Here is a 14,990-nt window from a genome sequence, read left to right on the forward strand (position 1 = left end):
ATGTGTTCATACAAAATTCTTCTAAATTACAGACAATGATAATTAGATAGTGAGTCCTTTCATGCTTCAATCATAAATTGTTATCAGACAGATAAAATCCATGCTTACCTTGGATAAGTCAACATTAACCTGGGCAATATAACTCAAGTAATGTTTTCTGATGAATTAATAGGCAGCTTCTGTGACTGTGGAAGATACCGGAAAATAGTAGGACAGATGGACATTAACATTGCTCGTCTGAACAACACGATGCGCTTTGTAAAGAACGGTACGTGATTTTAGATATTAAGTGGAAGATAGTCCCCACTGAATGGATGTGCTGGTACATTTTTTTGACTATGGTGGACTAAGTGAAGAGGATGTTTATTTAGAGCAAAATTTATACTTAGCACCAGGAATACAGTGATATTTCCTCAATATTTTATATGTACTTATTATCACAAAATTCCAAATGCTATTTATCTAGATTCATATTACAAAAGAATTAAGTAAAGAGTTGATCTGGAATATACTGCCTGAAAGGGTGGTCGAAGCAGATTGAATAGCAACTTTCAAAAGGGAATTGGATAAATACTTGAAAAGGAAAAATTTCCAGGGCTATGGGGAGAAAACAGGGGAGTGGGACTAATTGGATAGCTCTTTCAAAGAGCTGGCATAGGCACAATGGGCCAAATGGCCTCCTTCTGTGCTGTAAGATTCTATGGGGGGATATTTAACCACCTAGGCCAGTTGCGGGGGAGGGGGGAAGGTGGGGATGGCGGAGTTCAAAATAGAAAAGTCTGGAACCCGGCCCCGACCCGCCTCCACTTCAGGTTTTAACGTAGGCAGGCGGGGAGCGGGCAACTAACGCACTCTCAGGAGGCAGGTCCATCACTAAAATATTTTAATGAGGCTGCGTGCCTCCAATTTAACAAGAGTATTACTTTTAACGCCTGTGGGCTGGGTTTCCCTGGCCTTGGAAAACTTGGCAGCGAGAGAACGGCCTGATCCATCAAGTAAGTGCCTTTATGGAGCTGTTTATGGGCCAGGAAGAGCAGAAGTGCTTCCCTCCTGGCGCACCAAGCACACCTGCTTCCCTCTTGTGATTGGGCCCCCATGATCAGACCCGCCCCCCACCGTGATCAGACATCTCTCCCCACGATCAAACTCCTCATCCCCAAGATTGAAAAACCCCCACGGTCAGACGCCTGATGTCCGACCCCCGACTCACCGCCCTCCGATGTCCGATCTCCAACTCCCTCCATGACCTCCGATCTCCAACTCCCTCCTCCCCCCCACCAATGTCCAACTCGCCCCCCCCCCCCCATCGCTGATGTCCGAATCCCCCCATCATGTCCGACCACCCCCCATCATGTCCAACCCACCCTCCCTCCTTCCTGCTGATGTCCACTTTCCCAACACCATGTCCAATTTACCTCCACTCCGCTCCCCGGCTGCCTTCCCACCCGATAGCCTGTCAATCTAGCTGGCTGCGACTGGGAAACCGATGCAAAAATTATCTGTTTAAATTTTTTTGCAAGAACTCCGGAAACCCATATTTCCTCCCTCACTCTCCCTTCCTGCCTCCTATCAGGGCCCATGATTCTAATTAGAGTGAGATGTAAGTTTCACCATCTGTAACCATTTAAAACTAAATCAAGCTGTTAGTTGTAAATGGTGGAGTTTGTTGGACCACCAGTGTGCAGTGCCCTGACAGTGATGGATAAGCAACTTCAGATACAATTGTGTCACGGATTTCTGATATCAGCCTGTATGACAGGAAACTCCAGAAGGAGGGGGGAAATCAAAGAGAGAGCAATCTCTAAGTCACTGTCTTGCACTACTGAGTGGCTGGCTCAGAGCAGAATAGAAAAAGCACTGGAAGCAGGTCTTATTCCTGTCCACTTGATATATTGCTTAGTGAACCACAGGAGGAAATGAGAGAAAATGTCCTCTCAAAATTCAGATAAAAGAAAATCAGGCTTTGTTATAATCAACTTTAGTGTCCGTTTGTTTTTACTTTGGACAAGTGTGGATTAATAAAGGAAAGCCAGTATGGATTTTTTAAAGGCAAATCATATTTAACTAACTGGTAGAATAGATAAGGGAGAACCAGTAGATGTGGTTTATTTGGATTTTCAGAAGGCCTTTGATAAAGTCCCACATAAGAGGTTAGTGTGCAAAATTAAAGCACATGGGGTTGGTGGTAATACATGGCATGGATTAAAAATTGGTTAACAGTCAGGAAACAGAGAGTAGGAATAAACAGGTCTTTTTCGGGGTGACAGGCAGTGACTAGTGAGGTACCGCAGGGATCAGTGCTTAGGCCCCAGCTATTCACAATATATATCAATGATTTGGATGAGGGAACCAAATGTAATATTTCCAAGTTTGCTGACGACACAAAACTGGGCGGGATTTTTTTTATTATTCGTTCATGGGATGTGAGCGTCGCTGGCAAGGCCAGCATTTATTGCCCATCCCTAATTGCCCTTGAGAAGGTGGTGGTGAGACGCCTTCTTGAACCGCTGCAGTCCGTGTGGTGAATGTTCTCCCACAGTGCTGTTAGGAAGGGAGTTCCAGGATTTTGACCCAGCGACGATGAAGGAACGGCGATATATTTCCAAATCGGGATGGTGTGTGACTTGGAGCATGCAAGTGGTGTTGTTCCCATGTGCCTGCTGCTCTTGTCCTTCTAGGTGGTAGAGGTCGCAGGTTTGGGAGGTGCTGTCGCAGAAGTCTTGGCGAGTTGCTGCAGTGCATCCTGTAAATGGTACACACTTCAGCCACAGTGCACTGGTGGTGAAGGGAGTGAATGTTTAGGGTGGTGGATGGGGTGCCAATCAAGCGGGCTGCTTTGTCCTGGATGATGTCGTGTTGTTGGAGCTGCACTCATCCAGGCAAGTGGAGAGTATTCCATCACACTTTTGCCTGACTTTTGCCTTGTAGATGGTGGAAAGGCTTTGTGGAGTCAGGAGGTGAGTCACTCACCGCAGAATACCCAGCCTTTGACCTGCTCTTCTAGCCACAACATTTATGTGGCTGGTCCAGTTAAGTTTTTGGTCAACGGTGACCCCCAGGATGTTGATGGTGGGGGATTCAGCGATGGTAATGCCATTGAATATCAAGGGGAAGTGGTTAGACTCTCTCTTGTTGGAGATGGTCATTGCCTGGCACTTGTCTGGCACGAATGTTACTTGCCACTTATCAGTCCAAGCCTGGATGTTGTCCAGGTCTTGCTGCATGCGGGCTCGGACTGCTTCATTAACTGTGGGGTTGCGAATGAAATTGAACACTGTGCAATCATCAGCGAACATTCCCATTTCTGACCTTATGATGGAGAGGAGGTCATTGATGAAGCAGTTGAAGATGGTTGGGCCTAGGACACTGCCCTGAGGAACTCCTGCAGCAATGCCCTGGGGCTGAGATGATTGGCCTCCAACAACCACTACCATCTTCCTTTGTGTTAGGTATGACTCCAGCCACTGAAGAGTTTTCCCCCTGATTCCCATTGACTTCAATTTTACTAGAGCTCCTTGGTGCCACACCCGGTCAAATGCTGCGTTGATGTCAAGGGCAATCACTCTCACCTCACCTCTGAAATTCAGCTCTTTTGTCCATGTTTGGACCAAGGCTGTAACGAGGTCTGGAGCCAAGTGGTCCTGGCGGAACCCAAACTGAGCATCAGTGAGCAGGTTATTGGTGAGTAAGTGCCGCTTGATAGCACTGTCAACGACACCTTCCATCACTTTGCTGATGATTGAGAGTAGACTGATGGGGCGGTAATTGGCCGGATTGGATTTGTCCTGCTTTTTGTGGACAGACACACCTGGGCAATTTTCCACATTGTCGAGTAGATGCCAGTGTTGTAGCTGTACTGGAACAGCTAGTTCTGGAGCACAAGCCTTCAGCACTACAGTCAGGATGTTGTCGGGGCCCATATCCTTTGCTGTATCCAGTGCACTCAGCCGTTTCTTGATATCATGCGGAGTGAATCGAATTGGCTGAAGACTGGCTTCTGTGATGGTGGGGATATTGTGAGTTGTGAGGAGGATGCAAAGAGGCTTCAAGGCGATTTATACAAGTTGAGTGAGTGGGAAAATACATGGCAGATGCAGTATAATGTGGATAAATGTGAAGTTATCCACTTTGGAAGGAAAAACAGAAAGGCAGAGTATTATTTAAATGGTGATAGATTGGGAAATGTTGATGTATGAAGGGACCTGGGTGTCCTTGTACATGAGTCACTGAAAGCAACCATGCAGGTGCAGCAAGCAGTTAGGAAGGCAAATGGTATGTTGGCCTTCATTGCAAGAGGATTTGAGTACAGGAGCAAGGATGTCTTACTGCAGTTATACAGGGCCTTGGTGAGACCACACCTGGAGTATTGTGTGCAGTTTTGGTCTCCTTACCTAAGAAAGGATATACTTCCCATAGAGGGAGTGGAGCAAAGGTTCACCAGACTAATTCCTGGGATGGCAGGACTGTCGTATGAGGAGAGATTGGGTCGACTTGGCCTGTATTCACCAGAGTTTTAGAAGAATGGGAGGGGATCTCATTGAAACATATAAAATTCTGACAGGGCTAGACAGACTGAAAGCAGGGAGGATGTTTCCCCCGGCTGGGGGGTCCAGAACGAGGGGTCACAGTCTCAGGATACGGGTAGGACATTTCGGACTGAGATGAAGAGAAGTTTCTTCACTCAGAGGGTGGTGAACCTGTGGAATTCTTTACCACAGAAGGCTGTAGAGGCCAAGTCACTGAATATATTTAAGAAGGAGCAAGATAGATTTCTAGACACAAAAGGCATCAAGGGGTATGGGGAGAGAGCGGGAATATGGTATTGAGATAGAGGATCAGCCGTGATCATATTGAATGGCGGAGCAGGCTCGAAGGGCCGAATGGCCTACTCCTGCTCCTATTTTCTATGTTTAACTTGATTGAGTTTTTTGATGAGGTAACACAGAGTGTTGATGAGGGCAATGCGTTGATGTGTGCATGGATTTTCAAAAGGCATTTGATAAAGTGCCACATAATAGGCTTGTAAGCAAAATTGAATCCCATGGAATAAAAGGGGCAGTGGCAGCATGGATACGAAATTGTCTGTGTTAGGAAACAGACTGGTCGTGAACGGTTGTTTTTCAGACTGGAGGGAGGTATATCCAGGGGTCGGTACTAGGATCATTTTTTTTTTATATATATATATTAATGTCTTGGACTTGGGTGTACATGGCACAATTTCAAAATTTGCAGATGACACAAAACTTGGAAGTGTAGTCAACAGTGAAGAGGATAGTGATAGACTTCAAGAGGACATAGACAGGCTGGTGGAATGGACAGTCACACGGCAGATGAAATTTAATGCAGAGAAGTGCGAAGTGATACATTTTCATAAATACATTAAGAGCAAGAGGATTACTAAGGAAAGAATAGGGCCTATTAGAGACCAAAAAGGTAACCTATGTGTGGAGGCGGAAGATGTTGGTATGGTTTTCAATGAATATTTTGCATCTGTCTTCACAAAAGATAGGGACGATGCAGACATTGTAGTTAAGGAGGAGGAGTGTGAAATATTGGATGGGATAAACTTAGTGAGAGAGGAAATATTAAGGGGATTAGCATCTTTGAAAGTAGATAAGTCACCAGGGCCGGATGAAATGTATCCCAGGCTGTTAAAAGAAGCAAGGGAGGAAATAACGGAGGCTCTGACCATCATTTTCCAATCCTCACTGGTTACAGGCATGGTGCCGGATGATTGGAGGACTGGTGACATTGTACCATTGTTTAAAAAGGGAGGGAGGGATAGACCGAGTAATTACAGGCCAGTCAGTCTAACCTTGGTGGTGGGCAAATTATTGGAATCAATTCGGAGGGACAGTATAATCCATCATTTAGAAAGGCATGGAGTAATCAAGGACAGTCAGCATGGATTTGTTAAGGGAAGGTCAAGTCTGACTAACTTGATTGAATTTTTTGAGGAGGTAACAAGGAGGGTCGATTAGGGTAGTGCATTTGATGTAGTCTACATGGATTTTAGCAAGGCTTTTGACAAGGTCCCACATGGCAGATTGGTCAAAAAAGTACAAGCCCATAGGATCCAAGGGAGAGTGGCAAGTTGGATCCAAAATTGGCTCAGTGGCAGGAAGCACAGGGTAATGGTCGACGGGTGTTTTTGTGACTGGAAGGCTGTTTCCAGTGGGGTTCTGCAGGGCTCAGTACTAGGTCCCTTGCTTTTTGTGGTATATATTTATGATTTGGACTTAAATGTAGGGGGCATGATTAAGGAGTTTGCAGATGATCCAAAAATTGGCCGTGTGGTTTTTAGTGAGGAGGAAAGCTGTAGACTGCAGGAAGATATCAATGGACCGGTCAGATGGGCAGAAAAGTGGTAAATGGAATTCAATCTGGAGAAGTGTGAGGTAATGCATTTTGGGAGGGCAAACAAGACAAGGGAGCACACAATAAATGGGAGGATACTGAAAGGTGTAGAGGAGTGAAGGACCTTGGAGTGCATGTCCACAGATCCCTGAAGGTAGCAGGACAGGTAGATAAAGTGCTTAAGAAGGCATATGGAATACTTTTCTTTATTAGCCAAGGCCTACAATATAAGAGCAGGGAGGTTATGCTGGAACTGTATAAAACACTGGTTAGGCCACAGCTTGAGTAATGTGTATAATTCTGGTCACCACATTACAGGAAAGATGTGATTGCACTGGAGAGGCTACAGAAGAGATTTACGAGGATGTTGCCAGGATTGGAGAATTTTAGCTATGAGGAAAGATTGGATAGGCTGGGGTTGTTCTCTTTGGAACAGAGGAGGCTGAAGGGTGATTTAATTGAGGTGTACAAAATTATGAGGGGCCTAGGTAGAGCGGATAGGAAGCACCTATTTCCCTTAGCAGAGAGGTCAATAACCAGGGGGCATAGATTTAAACTGATTGGTAGAAGGATTAGAGGGGAGCTGAGGAAAAATGTTTTCACCCAGAGGGTGGTGGGGGTCTGGAACTCACTGCCTGAAAGGGTGGTAGAGGCAGAAACCCTCAACTCATTTTAAAAAGTACCTGGATGTGCACCTGAAGTGCCGTGACTTACAGGGCTACGGACCAAGTGCTGAAAAGTGGGATTAGGCTGGGTGGCTCATCTTCGGCCGGCGTGGACGCAATGGGCCGAATGGCCTCCTTCTGTGCCATAAACTTTCTAATGATACTATGAAGAACGAGGAGAGGCAATATAAACTAAATGGTACAATTCTAAAGGGAGTGCAGGAACAGAGAGACCTGCGGGTGTATGTGCACAAATCTTTGAAGGTAACAGGATAGGTTGAGAAAGCGGTTAAGAACATATAGGATCCTGAGCTTTATAAAATAGAGGCATAGAGTACAAAAAGCAAGGAAGTTATGATGAATCTTTCTACAACTCTGGTTCGGCCACAACTGGAGTATTAGGTCCAATTCTGGACACCACACTTTAGGAAGGATGTGAAGGCCTTAGAGAGGGTGCAGAAAAGATTTACTAGTATGGTTCCAAGGATGAGGGACTTCAGTTACATGGATAGACTGGAGAGGCTGGGGTTGTTCTCCTTGGAGTAGAGAAGGTTCAGAGGAGATTTGATGGAAGTGTTCAAAAACATGAAGGGTTTAAATAAAGTAAATAAAGAGAAAATGTTCCCATTGGCTGAAGGGTTGAGAACCATCAGACACAGATTTAAAATGACTGGCAAAAGAACCAAAGGCGACATGAGGAAAAGCTTTTTTACGCAACGAGTAGTTATGATCTGGAATGCGCTGCCTGAAAGGGTGGTGGAAGCAGATTCAATCATGGCTTTCAAAAAGGAATTGGATAAATACTTGAAGGGAAAAAATTTGCAGGGCTACAGGGAAAGATCGAGGGAATGGGACTAACTGGATTGCTCTTACAAGGAGCCAGCACGTGCCAGATGAGCCAAATGGCCTCCTTCTGTGCTGTAACCATTCTATGATGATTCTATGATTCTACTATGACTTGTGTTGCTTTTTTGTGAAGATTTTTCTTTCATTGCTGAATGCTGATATGCAGAGCTGAGGTCTTTAGATTTTCTTTTTCTTAAAATGCATTGCCAAATTAGATATGGATGATAGGGCTCAGTCTGTCACAATAATGGTAGTAATTTTCTGTAACACTAGCGGAAATGCTGTTCACAGTAGGCCGGAGGACACACTGTTTTATAAGGACAGGAGCACTATACCATGTAATGCACATTATGTTATTTTTCTGCTAAAGTGTGTAACTTAGCATGTCACTGAAGCCCACAAGGTGTTATTGCAAAGCCTTCCTGAGTGACATAGAGGCTAATTGTTCTTAGATAGATCCTCAGGTCAATTATAGCTTTTAAAATATTTTCCTTTCAGTGTGACTCCTGAAATCATTTAGAATGTATTTTTTATTTGGGAAAGTTTGCCTGTACAGTGCGAATGAGTGGGTCTTTTTTCATACTCTTAGAAGAGTGTGACTGGTGCATGTTTGACAGATGCATGCTCGATGCCAGGATTCCCATTCTTGTTCACTCTTCAGAGATGCCTTCGTTAATATGCAGGCATATCTAAACTTTTCCACACTAACCTATAGTGAAGAGGATGGGTGGGGAAAATCTGACAAAACCCTGTCCCAAAGCAGCCCTACTGAAAAGTACACAAGTGGAACTGAGTTGAAGACAGAATTAAACTTGGTTACGATGTTTTCCACTGTCCAATAAACCACCTGTACTCACTGTCCAGGCTCTCACATGAGGAACGATAATTAGGGTGAAGTAGTAGTAGTCTGGACTTGACTGTTGAACAACGTGAGTTAACACCTTCAGGAGAGGGAAGGAAAAAATTAGAAGGAAACATTGTAAGAGAAAAAACAAATGTCAGCACAAACAGGTACTGGGTGTAACTAGGACAAATCTCCATAAATACCCTTCACTTTAAACCTTCTGGTTTAATGAATGAATGAATAAATGAATGAATTCTTCTCACTTCCAGTCCTGTCTCCTGTCCTGCTGAAGAAATAGACCATTCCTGTCACTTATAACAAACTCACTCAGCTAAAACGAAGTTGAATAATTCTTATAAGCAGCATTCAACAAACTTATATGCAAATAGAACACTTAAATTATATAAATAGAGATGAGGGAGTTAGAAGTTTTTGAGCAGGGTGCAGACATAACTCACTTACCACTTCCTCACAGATGTTATATGGTCATACGATCAGTTTTACGGTCTCTTTTACTCATAGTACAGCCATTGTGTTCAACCACTTCTTGTGCAATATCCTATGCTTATTCACCGCTACACATACATCATTTTCTTACGCTGAACAAACATGCATTGCCTGTTTTTAATTTCTTTCTAGCACATAAGGCATAGAATATAAGAGCAAGGAGGTTATGATGGAGCTGTATAAAACACTGGTTAGGCCACAGCTGGAGTACTGTGTGCAGTTCTGGTCGCCACACTACAGGAAGGATGTGATCGCTTTGGAGAGGGTGCAGAGGAGATTCACCAGGATGTTACCAGGGCTGGAGCGCTTCAGCTATGAAGAGAGACTGGGAAGATTGGGTTTGTTTTCCTTGGAGCAGAGGAGGCTTAGGGGGGACATGATTGAGGTGTACAAAATTATGAGGGGCACAGATAGGATGGATACTAAGGAGCTTTTTCACTTCGTTGAGGGTACTATAACAAGGGGACATAGATTCAAGGTAAAAGGCGGGAGGTTTAGAGGGGATTTGAGAAAGAACTTTTTCACCCAGAGGGTGGTTGGAGTCTGGAACTCACTGCCTGAAAGGGTTGTGGAGGCAGGAACCCTCACAACATTCAAGAAGCATTTGGATGAGCACTTGAAATGCCATAGCATACAAGGCTACGGACCAAATGCTGGAATATGGGATTAGAGTAGACAGGGCTGATGGCCGGCGCGGACACGATGGGCCGAAGGGCCTCTATCCGTGCTGTATAACTCTATGACTCTATGACTCTATGACTCTATGTTTGCATTGTGTGCACTGAAAATACATCAAGAAGTCATAGCCAAAAGGGACTTATAAAGCACATTTGAAAATAGAGGTTAAAGTACCTTGGGCAGCCAAGGTGATCTAAATTGAATTAATATAAGTGTATCTCAACCTTTTCACACTCGTCTAGAGATGAAGGGCAGATAAGCAAAAACCCACCGCATCAGTTCAATTGAAAGCAGCCTGCAGAAGGGCACCTTTAGCCATCCAATTATGGAGCAGCATTAACAGTGGGTATGGTAACATCCACAGCCCAAAATGTTTACTGTTCATAATGAATGAGGTGCTGTGATGACAGGAGGTAGCAATGAGTAATCTAAAGGGGGGGAAAGTAGCATTTTTTTTAAATAATGGAAAGAAGAAAAAGCTTGCATTTATATAGCGTTTTCACCTCAGAACATCCCAAAGTGCTTCACAGCCAGCTAAGTACTTTTGAAGTGTAGGCAGTGGTGTATTATAATGAAATGCGGCAGCCAATTTGTGCACAGTTAGGTATCACAAACAGCAATGAGACATATGACCAAGTAATCTCTTTTAATGATGTTTGTTGAAGAATATATGTTGGCCAGGGAGAACTGCTCTGCTCTTCTTCAATTATTACACCCATATGGGAGGCCAGATGGGGCATCTTCAACTATACAGGACTCCCTCAGTACTGCATTGAAGTATCAGCACACCATCTACCACCTGAAACATTCATTCACTCCACCACTGGCGCACCGTAGCTGCAGTGTGTACCGTCTACAAGATGCACTGCAGCAACTCGCCAAGGCTTCTTCGACAGCACCTCCCAAACCCGCAACCTCTACCACCTAGAAGGACAAGGGCAGCAGGTGCATGGGAACAACACCACCTGCACATTCCCCTCCAAGTCACACACCATCCTGACTTGGAAATATATCGCCGTTCCTTCATCGTCACTGGGTCAAATTCCTGGAACTCCCTACCTAACAGCACTCCTAAATTTCCTATCGGATTTATTAGTGACTATCTTATATTTATGGGCCCTAGTTCTGGTCTCCACGTCTACCCTATCAAACCCTTTCATAATCTTAAGGACCTCATAGAGTTATACAGCACGGATAGAGGCTCTTCGGCCCATCGTGTCAAGGTCACCCCTCAGTTTGCTCTTTTCTAGAGAAAAGAGCCCCAGCCTATTCAATTTTTCCTGATAGGTATAACCTCTCAGTTCTGATATCATCCTAGTAAATCTTTTTTGTACCTTCTCCAGTGCATCTATATCCTTTATATAACATGGAGACCAGAACTGTTCACAATACTCCAAGTGTAATCTAACCAAGGTTCTATACACATTTAACATAACTTCTCTGCTTTTCAATTCTATCCCTTTAGAAATGAACCCGAGTGCTTGGTTTGCTGTTTTATGGCCTTATTAACCTGCGTTGCTACTTTCAGTAATTTGTGTATCTGTTTCCCCCAGATGCCTTTGCTCCTCTACCCCATTTAGATTTTTATTATCCAAGCAGTACGTGGCCCCCTTATTCATCCTACCAAAATGTAATACCTCACACTTATCTATATTAAAATTTTCATTTGCCAATTACATGCCCATTCTGCAAGTTTATTAATGTCTTCCTGTATTTTGTCACAGTCATAGAAACATCGAAACATAGAAAATAGGAGCAGGAGTAGGCCATTCGGCCCTTCGAGCCTGCTTCGCCATTCAATATGATCATGACTGATCCTCTATCTCAATACCATATTCCCGCTCTCTCCCCATACCCCTTGATGCCTTTTGTGTCTAGAAATCTATCTCCTTCTTAAATATATTCAGTGACTTGGCCTCCACAGCCTTCTGTGGTAAAGAATTCCACAGGTTCACCACCCTCTGAGTGAAGAAATTTCTCCTCATCTCAGTCCTAAATGTCCTACCCCGTATCCTGAGACTGTGACCCCTCGTTCTGGAACCCCCAGCCAGGGAAACATCCTCCCCACATCCAGTCTGTCTAGCCCTGTCAGAATTTTATGTTTCAATGAGATCCCCTCTCATTCTTCTAAAACTCTGGTGAATACAGGCCTAGTCAACCCAATCTCTCCTCATACGACAGTCCTGCAATCCCAGGAATCAGTCTGGTGAACCTTCGCTGCACTCCCTCTATGGCAAGTACATCCTTTCTTAGGTAAGGAGACCAAAACTGCACACAATACTCCACGTGTGGACTCACCAAAGCCCTGTATAACTGCAGTAAGACATCCTTGCTCCTGTACTCAAATCCTGTTGCAATGAAGGCCAACATACCATTTGCCTTCCTAACTGCTTGCTGCATCTGCATGCTTGCTTTCAGTGACTGGTGTACAAGGACACCCAGGTCCCTTCGTACATCAACATTTCCCAATCTATCACCATTTAAATAATACCTTGGTCTTCCTCGGTATTAACTGTACCCCCCCCAATTTGGTGTCATCTGCAAACTTTGAAAGTCCAGATTGTTTATATGAATGGTGAACAACAATGGGCCCAGCGCCGATCCCTGTGGAACACCACTTCCCACCTTTTGCCAGTCTGAGTAACTACCTTTAACCTCTACTCTGTTTTCTGTTTTTTAGCCAGCTTGCTATCCACTCTACTACTTGTCCCCTGATTTCACATGCTTTGACCTTAGTCACGAGTCTACTATGTGGTACCTTATTGAAGGCCTTTTGAAAATCCAAGTATAGTACATCTACTGCATTGCCCTTCCCTACCTTTTCTGTTACTTCTTCAGAGAATTCAATAATGTTGGTCAAGCATGACCTTCCCTTTTGAAATCCATGCTGACTATTCTTTATTATATTTTCCGTTTCGAGATGTTTTTCTATTATATTTTCAGTTTCTAAATGTTTTTCTAATGTACTGGTACATAATTCCTCTCTCTGCTATTTTCATGGAGGAATTAATCTCTTCTAAAATAATGGGTTATTTATAACCCATTTAAAATACATGTGTTAATGCCTCAGACAGAGAGGAATTTGACAAAACTATGTTAAATGTTGTATGTTAACATCACTCATTTCTAGGCTCGTGTATGATTAAGAGCATTTCCCATTATGAATACGGGCACTTGAAATTCAAGGGACTGTCATGAGATCCCGCAATAGCTTAAAGAACTCAGGAGAAAGAAGAACAGTCACACATTATTTTTGCCAAAACAATTTCACATGCAATTGAGATGTTGAAAGATTTGTGATGCAATCATGTATTTTAACGCATGTAGTATTGGCTTGCAACAGTACTTAGGAAACAAACAAAGACGACTTACCAAATCTTTTCAATAGCCTAGTGTCCTTTACATGGAATAAGGATGTGCAGCACACAGAGCCTGTCTAGGATTTTGCAAGTTGAACTCAAAAGTAATTAAAAGAATTATTATTGAAGACTGTTTACATTGATGGTGTGTTAAGCCACATCAGATAATGAAATAGCTAAAAGCCAAGTACCTGGAATCATAGAATCATACTGTACAGAAGGAGGCAATTTGGCCCGTCATTCCTGTGCTGGGTCTTTGAAACAGCTATCCAATTAGTCCCATTCCCCTGTTCTTTCCCCATAGCACTGTAAATTGTTCCTTTTCAAATATACTTTAAATTCCCCTTTTGAAAGTTACTATTGAATCTGCTTCCACCACCCTTTGAGGCAGTGCACTCCAGATCATAACAACTTGCTGCATAAAAAAATGTCTCCTCATCTCCCCTCTAGTTCTTTTGCCAATTTGCCAACTTCCTAGGCAACCAAGCAGTCACAACCATAGAATTATCTGGAATGTATTGCACAGAAACCTGCCATTCAGCCCAACAGGTCCATGCCCAGTGTTTATGCTCCACACGAGTCTTCTCCTTCCCTACTTCATTGAACCCTGTCAGCATATCCTTCCTCATGTGTTTATCTAGCTTCCTCTTAAATGCACTAGTCATTGATTGAAAAACAAAATAAATTCTCTGCTTTATTAATCTACAGTTATAGCAGGCATCAAAGAGACAGAGGAGAAATTCTACCTGATTGTGAAAGAAGGGAAGAATTACAATGATGCTCTTGTGCACTGCAAAGACAGAGGAGGATCACTGGTGATGCCAAAGGATGAAGAAACAAACACACTGATTGCTGCCTATGTGAACAAGACTGGCTTATCTCGCGTGTTCATTGGGGTGAATGACTTAGAAAAGGAAAGGCAATTCATGTACACTGACTTTACCCCTCTACAGAATTACAGCCATTGGAGACCAGGAGAACCCAACAATGCATTTGGTGGTGAGGACTGTGTAGAAATGGTTAGTGACGGAGGTTGGAATGATGTGGAGTGCCACCTCACCATATACTTTGTCTGTGAATTTTTAAAAAAGATTTCGTGATCTATAAGGAGACTTATGTTTCATCTAAGATCACAGCCACTAGTAGCTTATCAGAAGATAACAGCCATTTATATCTTTGGTTTGCAACATAGTGGGGTCATAATTAAATACACTTAATTAGATCAATCAATTATATATTAACTCATAAAACTATGTACGAAGATTTTCAATTTAAAAGGAGGATGTTGGTGGAAAACATTGATAAAAGATACACATTTCCAATCTGGACAATAACTTTTTATTTATTTTTTTAGTATGTTGTGCAATTTAATAAAGAATAATCCAATATTTTCTCCTTGCAGTGATCCCTGTAGTCAGGCCTGGTCCATTACTTCTTATTCTAGCTTATGGGTTTTTAGGACTGTTGGTCCTGATATTTACTGGAAGTCAGGGAGGAAGCGGGGGCGTTTGTCAGCGGCTGGAAAATCTGGAAATACCGGGAAGGCGGAGGTCCTGCCGAATGGGAAGGCAGAACCTTATTAGAATTTTTTTACTCCATTTCCCACCAAGCAGCCAGCCAGATTGAGAGGCTGGCTGGCTGCCAGGCAGGAAAGCCTGCAGTACAAGGCAGCAGCCGGGGAGATCGGGAGTCAGTGAGGGGTGGGGGGAGGCTCGGAGCATGGCAGCGAGCAGG

General features: G+C 43.5%; 1 protein-coding gene across 3 annotated transcripts in view; it reads left to right on the plus strand.

Annotated features, from left to right (window-relative positions):
- Positions 1-14,644, plus strand: part of LOC137317638 (collectin-10-like) — a 60,907-nt gene extending 46,263 nt beyond the window's left edge. For 2 of the 3 annotated variants that reach the window (XM_067980822.1, XM_067980823.1), the window contains 2 exons: positions 173-268; positions 13,965-14,644. In XM_067980822.1, the coding sequence (XP_067836923.1) occupies positions 173-268; positions 13,965-14,356 (488 nt within the window). In that variant the 3' untranslated portion in view covers positions 14,357-14,644. The remainder of the gene's footprint in view (positions 1-172; positions 269-13,964) is intronic. The other variant, XM_067980830.1, reaches the window with a different exon arrangement.
- The last annotated feature ends 346 nt before the right edge of the window (positions 14,645-14,990 follow it).

Source organism: Heptranchias perlo, chromosome 3 (genome assembly GCF_035084215.1).
Source record: "Heptranchias perlo isolate sHepPer1 chromosome 3, sHepPer1.hap1, whole genome shotgun sequence".
Classification (NCBI taxonomy): Eukaryota; Metazoa; Chordata; class Chondrichthyes; order Hexanchiformes; family Hexanchidae; genus Heptranchias; species Heptranchias perlo.